The sequence below is a fragment of the Podarcis cretensis genome, assembly GCF_951804945.1.
Source record: "Podarcis cretensis genome assembly, chromosome: 13".
Taxonomy (NCBI): domain Eukaryota; kingdom Metazoa; phylum Chordata; class Lepidosauria; order Squamata; family Lacertidae; genus Podarcis; species Podarcis cretensis.
The window spans coordinates 39,587,164-39,605,902 of NC_137182.1; the positions used below are offsets into that span (position 1 = coordinate 39,587,164).

General features: G+C 50.1%; 1 protein-coding gene across 2 annotated transcripts in view; it reads right to left on the minus strand.

Annotated features, from left to right (window-relative positions):
• The window catches only part of LOC307201733 (uncharacterized protein), a 65,720-nt gene extending 47,596 nt beyond the window's left edge, over positions 1–18,124 (minus strand). For both annotated transcript variants that reach the window (XM_079951075.1, XM_079951074.1), the window contains exons 1-5: positions 18,049–18,124; positions 5,667–6,025; positions 2,711–2,867; positions 2,153–2,180; positions 1,136–1,238 (exon numbers count right to left, since the gene is read on the minus strand). In XM_079951075.1, the coding sequence (XP_079807201.1) occupies positions 1,136–1,238; positions 2,153–2,180; positions 2,711–2,867; positions 5,667–6,025; positions 18,049–18,109 (708 nt within the window). In that variant the 5' untranslated portion in view covers positions 18,110–18,124. The remainder of the gene's footprint in view (positions 1–1,135; positions 1,239–2,152; positions 2,181–2,710; positions 2,868–5,666; positions 6,026–18,048) is intronic.
• Between the last annotated feature and the right edge of the window lie 615 nt (positions 18,125–18,739).

Sequence of the window (18,739 nt, forward strand, 5' to 3'; positions counted from 1 at the left end):
GGAGGCCTGCAGGTTCTATTCTGCCCAACTGCTTAACTTAGGAGTAAACTTCTTCCCCACTTCCAACATTCTGGCCAGTGAGTGTTGGGATAACTAATGCATGAGCACCAAACCCTTATTCCTAAATGTTAATTCATTTTTATTTTATTACCGCAGGGAACAATTGACTCTGACATATCAGGTGGCCTGTACTTATGTTCTAGCAGTTCTGCAGTGGTTCCTTGCCCCCACCTAGACCTCCTCACCACAAAATGTTTGGCTACGGGCCTGGTTTCGTCTCCAGTTTGTCATGTGCCCAGGACTTCCAAAGCGGGAGGAGGAGGAGGAGGAGGAGAAATCTCTATTATATTTGCGGACAAGAGAGAGAAAGGGAAGGGATCCTGACTCCAGTAAGCCCGCATTCAGCCACTTACAGAACAGGGCGGGCACCAACTGCCTCGTCTTGTGCTACTTCCGCCAAGACGCAGGAGCGCTTGGGAGGACAAGCCCTGCACCTGCAGATCTGCGAGGGCGTCGAGACAGAACGGCAGTGACTGGGAGGGATGGAGGGAGGCAGACCGGGGGGGGGGGGAGGACACGGTGAGCGAGAGGCACACAGGGCAGGTGGGAAGGACAGAGTGAGCAGTCGTGGCAACGCAGGTTGAAAGGAATGACTGCGACAGGTACAGGCAGTGACTCGTTTCCTTCGACAACAACACAAGAGGGACGGGCAGGCCGTTTTGGTGCTGCCTTCTGCCCGGATGCCTCTGCCCAGATGCCACAGACATTCCAAGCGGGCACAGACTGGGTGTGGCAGGGGAAGGCACTCAGGGGAAGGGTGCTTCCACTTTCCCGCTACTTCACGCATTCCGGAGTCTGAGCACCAGCATTTGGGGAAAGTTTCCGGGCTGGCCTTGGCTCAAAGCTGAGCCTTGGATGCTAGGAGGCTGTTGGGCCACACACAGACATCTTTTACTTGGCTGCCCGCGGGGGGGGGGGGCGGGGGGCGGGGAGAGGAAGAGCCTGTCAACTCCACTCGAGGGTTGGCGGAGAGATCTGGCCAGTCCACTTACCGGGGAGGGGGCATTTTCAAACGGGGGGGGGGGCAGAGCAGAGTAAAAGCTAAAACACCACACATCGGCCAGAGGTCACTCACCGGCACATTGTGGTCCTTCCGGGCTTTGTGCGATGAAGCCACGTGGGCCAAATACTGGATCACTTTCTTCGTGTTTTCCGTCTTCCCAGCACCTGACTCGCCCCTGCCAAGGAGACCAGACACCGGGGGTGAGAAAAAGAGGGCGCTCGATCCTGGGTGGCGCTCACCCCCCTCTCCCTCCCCAGCTTCATCTAAGTGGTCTCCTAAAGAGGTAAATAAACGCAGCATCCTCTCTTCCTGCTTCCTGGGTCTGCATCGCACATCAGTTCAGCTGGCGCAGCATATTGACAGAGAGGTTCCACTGAACATTTAAAGCGGCATGGGACCACTACAAACGGTCATGGCTTCTCCCAAAGAATCCTGGGGATTTTGCTTAAAGTCCTGAGAGTCGTTTGGAGGTCCCCTGTTCCCCGCAGAGAGCCACGATTTTAAAAGCGGTGTTGACAAGCAAGCCATCCCTCTTCTCAGGCAATTCTGGGAACTGTAGCTCAGAGAGGGGATTAGGGGGTTGTGCTGGCTTGGGGCTGGTGGGAGTTGTAGTCCCCAGTGCCAAGGCGTCTCTAAAGCAATATCTAAATGGTAAAGTGTCATTATTCACTTTCCTCTTAATAGGGAGACAAGCCTCGTGGTTTAGGCCCCAGATCAGTCATTTTTGTCACGAGGAGAGAAGGAAGGAAGAACATTGCTAGAGAAGTGCTTCCCACCCAGCCTGGCATTTGACAGAACAGGAGGAAGCTGGGCAAACGAAGCCAGGGGTTCAAGATGGGTATTTGTAAGGTTGTGTGAGCACAACAGCCCACATTGTGGACAGCTGACAGGCCTGCAGTGATCCTCTTGCTTAAACTAGCATGCCTTGTGTCAGATACTGGTGTGTTTTGGTGCTCGGTGCCCTTTTGGCCCACAAAGACTTCCACAGCCGCAGGCAAACAGGCACGTGAAGCAATGGGTGTGTAATGACCTTTGGCTCACCCACATACCTGCTGCTGAAAGCCCCTCCCCAGCAGGTAAACCACTCACGTGCACAAGATCGACTGATCCTCTCGGTCTGGAGGGGGGAAAGGAAGAAGAGAGACCGTTCAGAGACATGAGGCAGGAGCTGTCTCCTCCGCCAGAGGGCACCAGAGGCAGACATGCAACCACCCACTCACCCACCCACCCACCCAAAGCTCACCGACCACAGGATTTTTAGGACCTCTCCGACACATACCACACTGCGCACTCACCCCAAAGCCACACACTTCTTCCCTCCTCCAATTCAGCTTGGAACGGGGAATGGCTGGAACCTCTCCACCCCTCCCCACCTCCCACAGCAAGCTGCTGCAAGGTCCCTCCCTGCCCTAGTCTTGGGCCACATTCACACTGAACTTCTATGGCGCCATGAGATGCCTCTTTAAACACTCATGGCTTCCCCCAAAGAATTAGGAGAATAAGGGTCTCCTAACAACTCTCAGCACCCTTAACAAACTACAGCTCCCAGAATTCTTTGGGGGGGGAAGCCATGACAGTTTAAAGCGGCATCATAGTGCCTGAAATGTATGGCACCCCTGTGTGGCCCCTTCGCTTTCCAACTCGTACCCTGCAGCATGCTCCGATAGGCAGCCTCAGAGATGGCATAGATGTGGGGTGGCATCTCGTGGCGCTTCTTGCCCCGGTACATTTCCACGATCTGCTCCGTGTAGATGGGCAAGTTCTTGTAAGGGTTGATGACCACGCAGAAAAGCCCCGAATAGGTCTGTTGTTGCAGGAGAAGGAAGGGGGGGTGAGGGAGGGGGAGTAGCACGTCAGAACAGTTCTCCGCAAGCCCCATTCCCAAAACACACACATAACCGCAAGGTAAAATATGCCTGCGCACAAGCGCTCACAAGTTGCCGTGCTTCCTTCCAAAACCAACATCTGAAAATTCGAAAATTGCTTCTGCTTCGGGCGGAAGCAAAATGGAAGAAAAAGAGATGCAGGCTAAGTTAATCCACTTCCAATTTATCAATCAAGCGTATCTTAAGGCTGAGCAGGGACCACGCACCTGGTTTACATGAGCAGCAATTGGGGGTTGGGGGGCAGAATATATATGCGGCAGAAAGAGGCAATCCCAGCTTTTTCAGCTCTGAAAAGTCTCTGGGTTCTGGACTGGAACTCTCTTTTTTAAAAATGATGTGGATTGATGGACACTAGAAAATCCCCTGCCCCAAAACAATTGCCTCGTGCGGCTTCATTGCAAGGGCACTCCTGGGCACATACTGCCAGGGGTTTTTTTTATAGAAGGAAATATAGTGGGCAAGTTTAAGAAGGCAAACAGACTGTTCACACATAACCCAACGGGGGCCGATTCTTAACGCTAACGTGGCCATGGTTTTCTTTAAACCTGGTAATTAAGCTGAATGTTGATTGGTCTTTGTCACACCACCACCGGCCCAATTTTGGGGTGGTTTATGGTACCACACTGAGAGCCAAATTCCACCCACGGCAAAGTAATCCAATGGTTTCGCTTACATAATTTTAGACTCTGGACTTCACAGTCTTACAGGAAGGGCACAGTCTATTTCTGCAGCCAACTTCAAAATGAGATAAACCGCGGCTGCGACAGTATTTGGGGACCCTGCGAATTGCTCTGCTGAGTGGAGCCCTGGGCTTCTGCCCCAGCCCCAAAGACCTACCCTGACTATGCTTGTACAGTTTTACTGCAGGGCAAGTGAGGCTGGAAGCCTGCATAAAACTGAATGAATGTGAACAGAACACAAAGCAATAGGTTGGGACTGCAGGGAGGCAGGTGTAGGGTAAACAGCAGGGGGGGGGGGAGGACACCTGAGCAAAAGATGCCGCCCAGGGAAGCTGCAGAAACCCCCTTCCATGCGGCACTTTCTCAAAAGGTGCCCCCTGCTGGGATCTCCCATAGAAGAGGCCCTCTGCCCCAAAGCAGGTGGCAGAGCTAGGCGACCCACAATCTAGAGCCTTCCACTCTCAAGATGAAGTGTGTGTGTTTGCAACTGCGCCCTCGGGAGAATTTCTTTCACACCTCGTCGCGGGCTCCCGTTCTAGCTAAACAGGTCTAGTCCGTTCCCCGCCCCGATACCCAGCTGCAGGGGTGGGGACTGGAACGGGGGAAGGGAGGGTTGCTGGGCTGTCCGCGAGTCAGCAATGACGTGCGGCTGAGAGAATGCCTTGGCACGCTGCCTCTCAGGGCAGCCTTTTGTGCCCGCTTGGGTGGCACGGAAACCAAAGCTGACAATGCCAGTCAGGGCAGAAGAGAAGGGGGCATCTCTCCCCGCTTCCTTTCGTAGCTAAGCTGCGTGTGTTACTGGAGTGGAGGAGACTCAGCTCCCCCCTTCTGGCGTCATCACCCACGCACCCGGGCTCCACAAACTGGGAACAACAAAAGCCCAACTTTTAAGCCCCAGAACCAGCTCTTCCTCCTCCCTGGCACCAGCGCCTGCTATGACTGAACAGCTCAGCATCTGAACAAAACCGCACCTCCACTCAGAAGGGAGCACAAGACCCGTGGGCCAAGAGCACAAACTCCGGGAACTGTTCCCCAGTAGGGGGCACATGGGCTCCAGTTTGACTTAGGTTACCCAGTGGGGCCTAGCTGCCACCACTGAAATGAAAAAATACTTATAGCGGGCCTGGATCCTCCAGATGGGGGTTGTGCCCCTCCAAATGTGGCTGGACCCCCAGTTCCCCAACCATGTGGCCCTCCTGAAGTGGTTGGCCTCAAACTCCCATCAGCCCAACCCAGCGTGACCAGTGGTCAAGGATGATGGGAGTTGTAGTCCAGTTGGAGAGCAGCAAGCTCCTCAACCTGAGAGCCGTGTGCTTCCAGTTTAAAATCTAGAAAGTGCCTGTTTTCCATTCTGATTTCCAATATCAAGTTTCTGGTGCTTTCTCCAAAGAGAACACAAGGCCTAGAGTGGCAGTTCTCTGCACCAGTAAGAACTGCACCCAATGACATTTTTCCACCGCCACCGCCGCCATCCCCACCCCCCGCCAGAAATTCAGGCTCTGTGCCAATCTACACATTTTCTCTCATTATAGTGGCAATAACGGTATGAGCTGCATCATTCGGATTTCCAGCCCAGGTGTATTTTTGGTGGATGAGAGAATGGGGTGGTGGAAGCCAGAACTCTTGGGTTCAGTCAAGAAGGTGGCAAGTCTAGAGGCCCAAACTTGGGTCTTCGGCTGTTTTGGGACTACAACTCCCATCATCCCTAGCCGGCAGGGCCAGTGGTCAGAGATGATGGGAGTTGTAATCCAAAACAGCTGGAGACCCAAGTTTGGGATGCACTGGGTTCGAGAAAGGCAGGCCTGGAAGCCAGGAGTGCCTGGGTTCTCGTGGAGGGGAAGGGGCTACTCACAGCAAGGAGTGCCAGGTAATGGGACCTTGGCTCCCCAGGGGACTAATGGCTCCCCACGTGGGACCAAGTGGAGGGTGGGCAGGAGGGTGCAGCCAGGCCTCTGGGGAAAGTTGAAATTGGTAGGGAAAGGGGAAGCCGAGAAGCAGGACTCCCAAACACGCCCCCCCCCCGCCAAGCCAACTCACATAGATGAGGCCTGAGTAATAGCGGTCCTTGAGGTTGTGCAGCACAGAGGCTTCGTTGAGGCAGGTCAGCTCCGCCATGTCCTCCACCTTGGTGAACTTGGGCGGGTTCATCTTCTGGATGTCGTCCTTGGCGACCAGCACCTGACGCCCGTTCTCAGCAAGCTCCACCAGCACCTCGTCCCCCCGCTCTTCGCGCAGACCGGCCGCCTCAAAGCCATGGCGCTCCGATGGGACCCACACCAGCCGCTTGGCCGTCCAGTCAGCCTGGGAGGCTGGGTTGCCCACCTGGTTGCGATCCACAAACAGGTATCTCTCGGCGCTGGCGTCGCCCCGCGGAGCAGGGGCTCGGACAGCCATGGCTGCGGGCAAGGAGAGAAGAAAAACCAGAAAAGATCAGACAGGGAACACCCCAGTCCTGAGCTTTGGGTGCACAGAATTCCAATGCCCAGGAAATCATAATTGCCCCCTGGTGCCCCCCCACCCAGTTCTTCCAGGTGCCTGTGTCTTTTTGTATCATATGACTGGAAGATGCTCAAATAAGGCCAGTGGGGTATTAAACGTTTTTCACTGCTCCTGTGAATTTCTGCACACATTTGCTTCTCTTATCTCCTCCCTCCACCCCAGAAACCAGAGATGCGGCAAATTTCAGGGCACACAGGCAAAGTAGTGTGAAATTCCCCACTTCTTTGAATGGAAAACACAAAACAAGCATGAATCTTTGAGGAGCAGGATGAGCAGGGAAAGGAAATATTTGAAGCATTGACTTGACTATCAAATACAAAACCTGACCAAATCCGTTGAACTCTGGAACGTCTTAAACAAACATTATCACGCCAATAAAAGAGCAGTTCATGTTTACAAAGTAATCACTGGGAAATAAGGCCTGGGTTTTGGCAAGGGTGGAGTCAATTGTGGGAAAGCAAAAAGTAACTGGAACCAGGACTGTGGGGTCCCCAGCCAGAATACTGTGGTTTTAATGAGCCAAGAGAAAAAGAGAGCCGTTGAGTTGGGTTGGGGAATGTCTGTAGTTGCTACTTAAAGGCTGGCCTTCTAGTATATTCTTATTCATATGTATTTTCCACCTCCCACCATGTGTTCAGATTTTTCCTTAAGACCGAGAGGACATAGCCATTTAAAAAAAAGGTTTTTGTAAGGTCCCATCATCATCACTGGCCTGACACATCCAAACACATTCACGCCCACCTCACTTTCCACAAAATACAAGCCTTACAAAGTTGGAATTCTCTAAGATACTTAACGTATTTCATTACTCTTGTATACAATCTTACTGAAGAAAGATTCTGTGCACAGTTTGCAAGATTCAAGGCATCTGATTGGCATGTGAAAGAGAAAAAATGGGATTGGGAAGCAATATACAACCCAAACCACCATTTCGATACATGCACAAAATGTTGCAAAATCTAGGGAAACCCCTTCCAAAACAAAACAAAACAAAAAAACCCACAACCATATGTCGTCAAATAGGCCTGTACTCCGAAGTTGGTGTGGAAGAGTCTAATAGATTCCTATTTACCCATACACAATAAAACTATAATTATTGGCAGATGAATTAATGAAAGATATTATGAATCAGGATGAAAATATTTTAAAACTCAGGGTTTGCCAGAACCTGTCATTGTATGCAATTCTCTCCGTCTGTCTGTCTCTTCTCTCCTCTCTCTCTCACACAGACACTTTTCTAGTATGAACTTACAAAAACTGGATGGCGGTGGACTCACAGACGTTACCTTCTAGACACAATAAGCAGAGCTGCTCTCAGTCAAGGGACTTAACAAGGAAGCCAGGCACAGACACGGGGAGAAAGCGCTAGAAAAACAGGGCCAAAAATGTGGCCGAACAACTCAATTGTGTCACAAAGGTGGGGGAAACCCCCTCAGGAACCCTGGCTGCCTACAATCCGCTATCATCAAGCAAGTTTAACTTCTCCTCCTGGAAAATCTAGGCCCCCAGCCTCTCTTCCCTCATTCTCGGCCTAACGACCCCAGTCAGCCGCCTGGCTGATGAGCTAGATTTTCCAGCTCTCTCCCACCCACCCCCCACCAGCCCCCTGCTGAGCTCGCTGGCGTAAGCTGCAGCCTCGCTTGCTTGGGCTGCTGGAGCCAGACACTCGCGTCCTTGTTCCAGGCGCACAGCCGGCCGCCGGGGTCTCCTCTCTGACAAGAGGCTTTGCCCGATGCTTTGCATGAATGAAACTGCGCTAGAGGACCGCTCTGTCGCTGCTATTCTTTCAAAGGAGCTTGTCCTGGCATCTTGTGCCCATACTCTCTACATCACCTTTCCCCTGCTCATCTTGGCCTCCAGTGGTTTCCCTGAACCCTCATTTGGGTACATGGAAACAGAGCATCTAAGGAGCCAAAACTTGTGCTCAGACCGGCACACCCAGAGCCCAAACCCCAGGCTTGCGGGAGCTTTCTGTGCTGACTCTGCAAATAAAAAATTTAAAAAATGGGGGAGCACTCTGCATATGTTCAAAGCAACTCCGCTCTTTGGCGTTTTCCTCTCATGTTAGGTCAAAACAAACACTCAGGATGTCAACATCACAGCACTTAGTTCTAAATGAGGCGCAGCACAATTTAAGTAACCTGAGTTCAGGTTCTGGTCGGTGCCTGGCTGAGAGACCCTATGTATGATGTCTTGAGCAGGCCTGGGAGAAATATGCAGCATCCTTGGGTAAAGCCCTAGTGGGCTGGCAGAGACCACCATTGACCCTTGTGCCCTGGGTGGCTGGGTCTATAAGCTGCCATTGAAATTTCCCACAATGCTCCTGATATAGCATCCCCCCCACATGGTGCCATTCACATGCAGAGCAAAGGGTGGTCTCTGAATGACCAAAAAAGTAGGTGCAGCCCACTAAGCATTGTGGGAAATCAAAATGGCAGCTTCCAGGACCTCCATCAAGAGTCACAGGGAGCCAATGAGAGTGCCCACTACCACTTATGCCCAAGGGAGACCTACCGACGTAGGAGAGAATAACCCACCGGGAGAGGCACTCCTGACAGCCCCCTCAGACCTGGAACTTGGCGTTCCAAGGCAGAAGAAAAGCAGGATATAAACACACAAATCAACCTGGTCTTTGATCTGCCTCCGCTCTGATCTGTCGGTTGTTGGAATTCAATTATTTCAGGAAGGGTGGGTGCAACTGAGAGAGGCTCGGTGCAACAGGAAAGGTGGGCAAGGGTTGTCGGTTGGGCACCTTGCTCTCTGATGTAGAGATATGCAGGAAAGTGAGGGGGGACAGAGGAGAGAGAAAGAAAAAGAGAGAAAAGTCTGTGTGGTGCTACGATGGGGGAGGGAAAGCGGCTCCACATATTCCCACAAAGAGCAAAGGGTGGTAGGTGACGCCCTTTGGCTGCCAACCAAGGCAGGTGCAGTCTGCTGAGTGTACCTGTGCCTGGCAACCACCTGCTGAAGCTGCCACACCCCTGCCCAAGAACCCAGGAGCACTAATGCGCTGGCACCAGAGAAAGCCATACATCCCAGGTTGCTCCTTTTTTCCTTTCCTTTTTAATGCTGATGTTTCCTCTCTCCTCCTTCTAGAGAACCCTGAAATACCTTATTTATCGATGTCTAGTACATTTTACAAGGCATAAACAAGCTCACTCCTGTTTACTTTGAATTAATTTCGAACCAACGGTGGTGCCATATTCTAAACACTGACATAAATTAAAACGCCCTGGGTGATCACTCCTCTTCTAAGCTAACCAGATCTTTCTCTCTCTCTTACTCTTACACTGCCATTTTTCCTTAAACATGCTATCTCCAGACTAAAGTAACCAGCCCCACTGCCCCTTTGCAAAATAACCAGAGGACTTCTGGCTCTACTGACCCCTTTACTGAAACATACACTTTGGGAACCACCGAGCTTTGGCTGTTTTATAGGCCCGTTTACCAATAAGGCGTGGAAACAATTATCTGCACAGGTCCAGCCCTCGAAGTACCACACCTACTGTCTACAGAGGGAAAGGCAACCACAGCACTAGGCCCGACTATATGCCCAAAGAACCCAGGAGTCCGGGCTCACTGTTCCACTGTTCTATACCACTAAGCTGCAGTTCTTGCCTAAAAGGAACCCAGGAGTCCTGGCTCCAGCCCTCGCCTGCCCCGGGCAACTTTTTCTTTTCTCTTCATTTCTGGCAGAACATCGCCCCGGCTTTCCAGCACATCCCGTGCTGTCTGTCTCCCACCAGGCCCCACTCCCACCCCACTGGAGGGGATTGGACAACACCCGAACCAGGCAAGTCTGAGGCAAGAGCAGCGTCAAGCAACATCGAGTCCTGCCAAACAGTGCCCAGCCAAGTGGCACTAACGAGCCAGCTGCGCCCTCGTTAGCTAATTAATTTGCTGAGCAATCCCAGGGTGAGGCCATTAGGGTGGTGGCAAACAATTGCCTCAGGCCCCTCGGGGCCTTGACAGAGCAAAAAGATTCCTATGACAGTCTCTGGTCCTAGAATCTCCCACAGGCTCCAAACCCCCCAAAAAGAAGAAGCTGGTCAAAGAGGGGAGGGAGAGAGAAGTTTGGAACTTACTGAGCCATTTTTCATTCAAGCTCCAGCACACAAGCTATAATTGTCTCTCCCCCCCCCCCCTTAGTGGAGCTCTTGTGCTTTTTTAGAAGTTGCCTGAGACAGACAGAAATTAACCAGGTTTTCCCCAACATGGGGAAAATGTCGTTTGATGAATTTGAAGGCCAGGGAAGAAGAAAAGAGGTTGGAGCCTTATTGTGGAACAGAACTCAAACTAGGGAGTAGTAGGGGATGTTAGGGTTGCCCAAAGGCCCCGAAGAAACAAAGCACACACCCAGCCAGTTCCTTAACAGAGGTGTGCAATGCACAAATCAACAGGTGGAACTTTTCAAGGCAAAGAGCTGGACTTTGCTGCCTTCACATTATCCTGATGGTAAAAGGACAACTGCGGAGACCCCGTTCTGGAGTTGGCAAGTGAGATCTGGGAACCTGAACACACGAGGTTTTCTGGGAAGGAAGCGGGATCTGGCAGAGAAGGCTCCGGAGGTCTTGCTGTGACCCTTACATGCCTGGATTCTCCAGAGAGCCAAATGTAGCTATGATCATCACAAGACTCATTTTAAATAGTAGGTGAATCATTTATTTATTTCATGCTACACCTCATGGATTGCAGCAAGCAGATTATTTATTTAAAACCCATGTGAGGGAACACATTTGCAAGTGAGCTAATACAACATCTTTCCCAGGAAGGGGACGCAATCTTTGGTGAAGGGAGGTGTAGAGGAAAGGAGTCGCAACGACAGAAGGGTGTTTCTGCGTCCTGTGTCCCAGGGATGTGCCAGAAAGAATGGGACAGTAAAAGAAGCCTCCACAGAGATGGGGAAACTGGGGGAACACAGTGGGCTGAAACAAGGAAAGGACAATATGACCCAAAATTTGTGCTGTGTTTTTTTTTGGGGGGGGGGGGAGTTGGTCAAAGGAGGTAAAGTCCCTCCCTCCCCTCTGCTTTATGGAGGTTGCCCTGCCAATGCCCCCTGGCGCTTGCCTGTTGGTTTGAGATTGGCAGCACCCGCAATGGAATCGCAAGAATGCCCTTGAAAACCCACAGCCCAGCTGGTATTGGCAAGCACGGCAACCTGAAGAGCAGGGACAACTTCGAGCCCTCGCCTTTCCGGCACCAAACGGACAATGAGAGAAATGTTGATGGGCGGGCACTGTGGGTTAGGAGAGGCAGAGAGAGAGAGGGAGGGAGGGAGAGAGAGAGAGATGCATGGAATATAAAGAGACATTTGGGTTAGACATTTGCACCATACTGAAAAATCTCAGGGCGGAGGGGGACATGCAGGGCTTTTAGGCCCTGTGGGTTTTTGATCTGGCCCGGATATTCCAAAAGGAAGCCGCACTGAGTGGCACCATGCCCAGAGGTAATTGGTTCCAAATGCGTCTCCCTCTGGGGCGGGGCATGGCAAAAGAGGCAGAAAACGCAGATCTGTGCAGAGGTGCCAGTTGAAGTATCTCATCTTCAAAGCTGGTTGAAGATGAGAAGCGAGAAGGGAGTGGTTGATGCCTACTGCTCCAGGGGGGAGAGGCTGGGAGCCAGGATTCCTGGGCACTCAAGGCCGGGAGGGCTCCTCCTGAGACAGAGATGGAGGGCAGGGGAGGAACCCTGGGCAGAAAGCGGAGAGAGGGAAACGGGCTCGAGTGGGTTAAGAGCAGGAAGCAGCATCCCGTGGGATGAAATCGTCCTATAATTGTTAGTTAAGATAGCCACAGGAGTTTGTTTTGCTTGGGATGACCGGAATATTTTTGGTGTGGCTGCCTCCCCAATTTCGGAGGCTCCTTAAACCCCCAGAAGGCGGTGCCTGACTTGCATGCTCTGCTTGATTCTCAGCCACCCGCTCGAACCTATTTGTGTTGGGAGTCATCACCTTCTGCTTCTCACCTGTCAAACTTTCTTGTTGTGGCAACAACCCAAAAAGCAAAGGCAGCAGTGATGGGAACTATCTGCCCACCTCCTCCTAGCACAACATCATAGCCTCCCCCCACCTCCCAAGAAACCAAGGAGGCCTGTTTCCCGTTACCAGCATTGACTAGTGAGGAACCCTCTACAATTCCAAGACGCTTCAAACACAAACACACACGCGCGCGCACACACACAGGCCTTACTAGTTTTGTGTTCAGCAAACAAAGTTGACCAGCGTTTGGCCAAAAGCAAGCAAAGCGAACGTTTTCCATTTGCAGATATATAATCTTATGGCCAAATGGCACCTTAAACCTAGGTTACAGTTGCCGCAATGGAATATCTAGGTGCCATTTTTTGCAAATAATAATAAAAATAATAATAGTGGTATCTTGGGTTACAGACTCCACTAACCCAGAATAGTACCTCAGGTTAAGAACTTTGCTTCAGGATGAGAACAGAAATCGTGCTCCAGCAGTGCGATGGCAGTGGGAGGCCCTATTAGCTAAAGTGGTACCTCAGGTTAAGAACAGTTTCAGGTTAAGAACGGACCTCCAGAACGAATTAAGTTCTTAACCCGAGATACCACTGTAATTTCATTTCTATACCACTTTATATTTTAAAATATGCAAGTGGTTTACAACATATTAAAATATTGTATAAGACAATCGAGAATAACACAAATTCAAGCTTCAAGGAAAACATTTCAGATCCATCTCGAAGTGACATTTTGCTTTCCCCAGTCACTAACTTGGCACCATGAGATCCCCGCATGGTCACAACTGGACCCACATCAGTCGTAAAACGCACCTGGCTAATTTCTAACACCGTCCACATAATGCAGCGGAATAACCGGCCAACAAACCAAGCAACAAAAAAATGAATTGCTTTTATTTGTTCACTACATTTGTAGCCCTCCTCTTCTCCAAGGAGCTCAAGGTGGCATACATGATTCTCCGCCTCTCTGCAACCAGCCTGAGGTCACCGAGTGAGATTGATGGCTGGGGTGTGTGGGTAGGGGGATTTGAACCCCGATCTCTCAAGTCTTAGTCCAAAACTCTAACCAGTACACTATACTGACTCTCCTAGGCAAGCAAGAGCCACAGACAAAAGTATGCCACACCTATCTCAGTGGTTTTAGCTTTTCAAGGCTACCAAAAGGAGGAGGAAAGATGCGTCTATGGAGAGCTGTCTCAGCACTGCTAACGCTCCCTCTCCATCTGCCCTCTGCCACAAGGATCTCAGGCTCTTTGAGGCAACACAAACTCAGCAGCACAGCCGTAGTCACCGCAACTGCTCTCGGGGCCCAAGGGAAACAGTGACAGCAAACAAAGCAAACAAATCCTTCTTGTACTTGGCTGAGTCCTAGCAGATATTCCTGCCACGGTATCTCTTGGTGTGGAAGGGAGAGGAACACAGGGACCAATTCCTCACTGCAGCTTCTGTTGAACCTGCAAGCTGATCCCTCCTCTCTCTGCTTTTTAACTTAGAAGACCAAGAGCAGAGAGACAAGAGACATAGCATGGCACTTTCAGGCTGCACCCCAAAGCTCCATGACTGCTTTAGGGATTATGGGCACGGAGGGAGGGAGAGTAGGCCGTGAAAGCAGCCATGTTACCCCCAGTGCTGTGTTTCTGAGGTAAAATACTATGGCAGCTGCCTCTGCAGGGAGGGGAAGAGGAACAGCTGGTCAGAACAGGAAGTGGGTGCCATCCATTCAATAATTATCTGCAAAACCGACATACTTGGTTCAAATACATACATTTAACTACACCCCCTTCAGGGAGCACATCTCTACATTATCTTTTTTTGCTCTGTTTAACTGAATATATTGAGATTGCAAGGTGGTTTATGTAAAACCTAAACCAGGGGTGGGGAATCTGTGGGCCTGTTGTTGTTGGATTCCCACCTCCCATCAGGCCTCGCCAGTGTAGCTAATGGTCAGGGATGATGGGAGTTCAAGAGTCCAACATCTGCAGGGCCAAAGGACCCCCGTCCCCCCACTACAAGGTCAATGAATTCTATATAAATGCTATTTCACTTCACATCTAGGTAGGCCTCATGACATTTCAAGTGTATAAAGGTTAAAAAAAAAGGGTAAATGACCCCTGGACAGTTAAGTCCAATCAAAGGCGACTTTGGGGTGCGGCGCTCATCTCGCTTCAGGCAGAGGGAACTGGCGTTTGACCACAGACAGCTTTCTGGGTCATGTGGCCAGCATGACTAAACCGCTTCTGGAGCAACGGGACACCGTGACAGAAGCCAGAGCTCATGTAAACACCGTTTACCTTCCCACCGCAGCGGTACCTATTTATCTACTTGCATTTGTGTGCTTACGAACTACCAGGTTGGCAGAAGCTGGGAAAGAGCAACGGGAGCTCACCGCATTGGGCGGATTCGAACCACCGACCTTCCGATCAGCAAGCCCTAGAAGAGGCTCAGTGGTTTAGACCACTGCACCACCCACGTCCCCATCTGATCAGGCTCCATCTGATCTATTCATTTTAAATGGTATTAACAGTCACCGATTCCCTAAAAGAATCCTGAGAACTGTAGTTTGCTAAGAGGCCCTGAGAGTTGTTAGGAGATCCCCATCCCCTCCAGAGAGCTACAATTCCCAGAGTTCCCTGGAAAGAGGGACTGAGCATTAAAAGACTCTGAGAACTGTAGCTGTGAGTGGAATGGGGTCTCTTAACAACTCTCAGCAGCCTTGACAAATTACCCAGGATTCTTTAGGGGAGCATGACTGCTTAAAGTGGTATAATACCGCCTTAAATGTTTAGTGCAGATGAGTCACCAGTTCCTCTTCTAGGTCTCCACCATATGGGCCCCTGGGGAATTCTGTGCCCTTTTCCTTATGGGGTACAGGAGCAGCCCCTTCTCCACCTTCCCCCACCCACCAAATTTCCAAAATGAACCTCAATTCATTATTTGGCTAGCCAAGATTTAAAGGCAGGAGGAATCCGGGAGTCAGGATAGTTGGCTTTCTTGAGGGAAGGCTATAAGAGATGTCAGGAGACCAGCATCCTGAATTCCCCAAGAGGAAGCGTTGGGAGCCTTTGCCCCTCTGAGATGCGGCTAACTTACAACTCCCATCAGCCCTGCAAGTGTCACCAGTAGCTAGGGATGATGGGAGTTGTAGTTCAGTAGCACCTGAAAGGCTGCAGGGTCTCCATACCTGTCCAAGAGGCAAGTAAGGAAAGGAACACAGAAGAGTTTGTAGAAATTAGTCCTGAGCTATGTGACAGGAAAGATGGCACCAGATGCATCAGAGCTGCCTGCCTTGCTGATGCGTCCAATATATTTGGAGGGCACCAGGTTGGGGAAGCCTGCATCAGAGAAAGAGGACAGGGAGAAAGGACTCTCCTGGATTCATCTGGAAACAGGATGGGGAGCTATGTGGGTTCTAGCCAAGTGGCTGGGAGCCAGGACTCCCAAGAACCCTGGGCCTCTCTGGGGTGACGGCCACTATCTTTATAACTATCACAGTCACAGAGTGAAATAACAAACCCGACTTGAATGTGTGTCACTCCCCACATATGTGTGGCGTGTGTGCCACTTTTGCGTCTTCCCACATAACCCCCCCCCCTCCACCCCTTTCTGCAGAGCTCACGACACGCCTGCTAATTGTTTTGCCGGCCGGCTCATATGACTCCCAACGTATCCAGACCTTTCTGCCAAAATCCCTGTTCCAAGTTTAGGACTGAGCTGGGAGGGTTGGGAGGTGGGGGGCAGGGAGCAGGGAGCAGGCTGCCTCCATGGTGTAAAGGCGCCCGTTGCAGCTATAAATACCGGGTTGCCGACAACATAACTGTTTGGTGCTCAAGTCCAGAGGACACATGGCTGTGTGGGGAGGGCAAAGGAAATTAACCAGATCTCTCTCAGTTCTAGCCCCAGCTCAACATGAAACCAGGATTACTTGGAATTAACTTCTTTTTTAAAAATAAAAAAAGCAAAAACACCTCTTTGATTTGTGTAATGTCTAGCATTACGTACAGCACCGCATCCACCCCTGCAGCCCTCTCTCCTTCAAGAATTTGGAATGAAATGCTCACCGTCCGGCCCACTGCTGAACATCCCAACATCAATTACCATGTGTCTCCTTAAACTACTCCTCTTCTACCACCTTCCCCATAAAAAAGTCTGCCTTAAATCTCTGGCCACAGTTCACAGAAATATGAAAAACACATGTGACATCAAGGATCAGGAAATAAACTCACCGCCACCACCATTTCCACTGGCCCACTTCAGCTGAAAATATTCCCCTCTCCTGGGTTATGAAATCAGACAGACAGCCTCTTTGGACACAAAGCACTTCCTGGCTGCTAACTAATGGCCAGCAAATGCCTTTTGAGCGACGCATCCCACATTTTGTTGAGTGGCAGGCATGATAAAAGAAAGATGGTTCTTAAGACTCAAATATATTAACTTTCTGTACTAAACCACAACCTAACAAGCATCCTCAACTTTTCATTAGTTCAGTAAGTCTGCCTTTCCCACTTGCATGTCTCAGTTTTAAGAACAGATGAACGTGACTTTATGAAAGGCCTGGTGGGTGGGTGTTGAGGGTCATATAATCCAGAAACCAAATCATCTGTCAAAAGAAACCCTTCAGACATTTAAAGGGAGTGAGGGACACTAGAACACACACAGCACACAATGCCCTCATTCACACACTACACTAAGCCAAACCATGGTTTAGGGCAAATGATCAAGTGTACAGGATCTTGAAAGACGAGGTCATATCCACTTGAGCTAAGCTATGGTTTATTGTGTTGCCTAAGTCCAGGCTCCTGGTTTAACTCTCCTAGGCAAACCATTGGCTGCAGACTTTAGGACAAACCTTGGTTATTGCTTATGGTTTGCTTGGAACAGCTAAACCATGAGCCTGGACCTGAATGACACACTGAGCTAAATCATGCCTTGGCTTAGCACAGCAGCAAAACAACAGGAGAGGAACAAAGTCGGCAAGTATCTCCTCTCCAGGCTCTTGCAAGATTTGATCACACACACTAAGCTATGGTTTAGCTTAGTGTTACATGCAAACTGAGCCAATGGAAGGGTTGCAACTAATTTGGCCAATTCATTTAATGAATTAGGTTCTAGTCCAAAAAAGCTTATGCCACCAAAAAAAAAAAAAAATCATTAGCCACATGACTCTTTGCTGTTTTCATTACAACAGACTAACACAGCCACACACACCCCTCTGGAATTCACCATTTTGTTGACACAGCAAGTTCCAAATGCTAAGCATTCCTCGGATTTGCAGATCAAATCTGAGCATTTTGGTGGACTTTTAGATAAAACTCTGTAATTGGCTTGATTAAATTCAGATGGCGCTTTCAGCTGTCTTGAATTAGAGGTTAGACACATGCAAAAGAAAATCACCAAAAAAAACCCCACCACAAAACAAAACCCCAAACTCCAAATACCTCACTTTTTCAGCATGAAAACACTCCGCTGCATTCCTGAAATGCTTTATATTATTTTGGGCATAATACTCAGAAATTCCAGCACCTTTATCCCAATGTGCAATGAATGCAGGCATCCAATCATGCTTTCGGTTCACTGGGTGACACATTCAGCCGCTGAAACCACCCAACGGTCTCCCCGCTACTAGAGCATGGCAGATATATAGAAATGTAGAGGCCATACAGAATCACATTATCCTTGAGAATTTCACTTCTTGCAGAGAACTCTTTGCAGTGGGAAGCCTCCATTGCCAAGCCACATTGGGAGTCGGAAGACAGGCCTATTCTTGCCAGTAAATCCAGGTGTACGAGGGTTACACCTGCACCCGTATTCCACATCCTTCTGCAGTGCCATCTTCCATTGTCATTCCAAACCTCTTCGGATTAAGTCCCCTTTACAACCTCCCATTTCTCTTTACATTAATAGTTCTGTTTCCACTCACCAAGCCTCGGCAAAAACACCTTACCAGAGGCCTTTGCAGTACAGTGCTGTGGGTATTTCTCCTTGGCAGGAATACTTGCCTCCATCCCATTTACATCCTCAGTAGGTTTGGGGTGAGTTTTTTTTTCATTTAATGCTACCGGGTCACAGGCTCAAAGGCAAGAAAGGACTGCATATTCATACCTGAGCAAAGCCCAGAATAGGGTGTAGGCGGGAATGGAGGAGGGAGGAGAGCATCAGAAGGAACCCTGCAGAAATTCAGCAGCTGACATTCTCTGGCTGGCCACCAATGAAGGGCTAGATGGATGGAGGGACGGGCAGGCAGATGGAGTCATGTATAAGAGAAACATAGGGAAGGGAATGAAGAGAACAGATTGAGGGATGGAAAGCCACGCATCGCTCTCTCGCTGGACTGCATAAAGGAGCAGGAAGCAACACCGGTGCACAGATCCGCAGAGAAAACATGATCAGAAGCAGCAGAAGCCGAGGCAGAAAGATCGGGGGGTGGGCGGGGGCGGGGGAAACTTGATTTATCATCTGGGGATGAGCAGAAGACAAATCTAAACAAATCCCCACCCCCCTCCCCATCATGCAATGCTAAGTGCCACATTTTCTGTCATTTAAGCAAGATCACCCCACAAAGGATCAACCCCTCTAAGGAACCCGATCAACAATTTGGAGCACGCTACTATGATTAAGGCAAAAAATGCACAGGC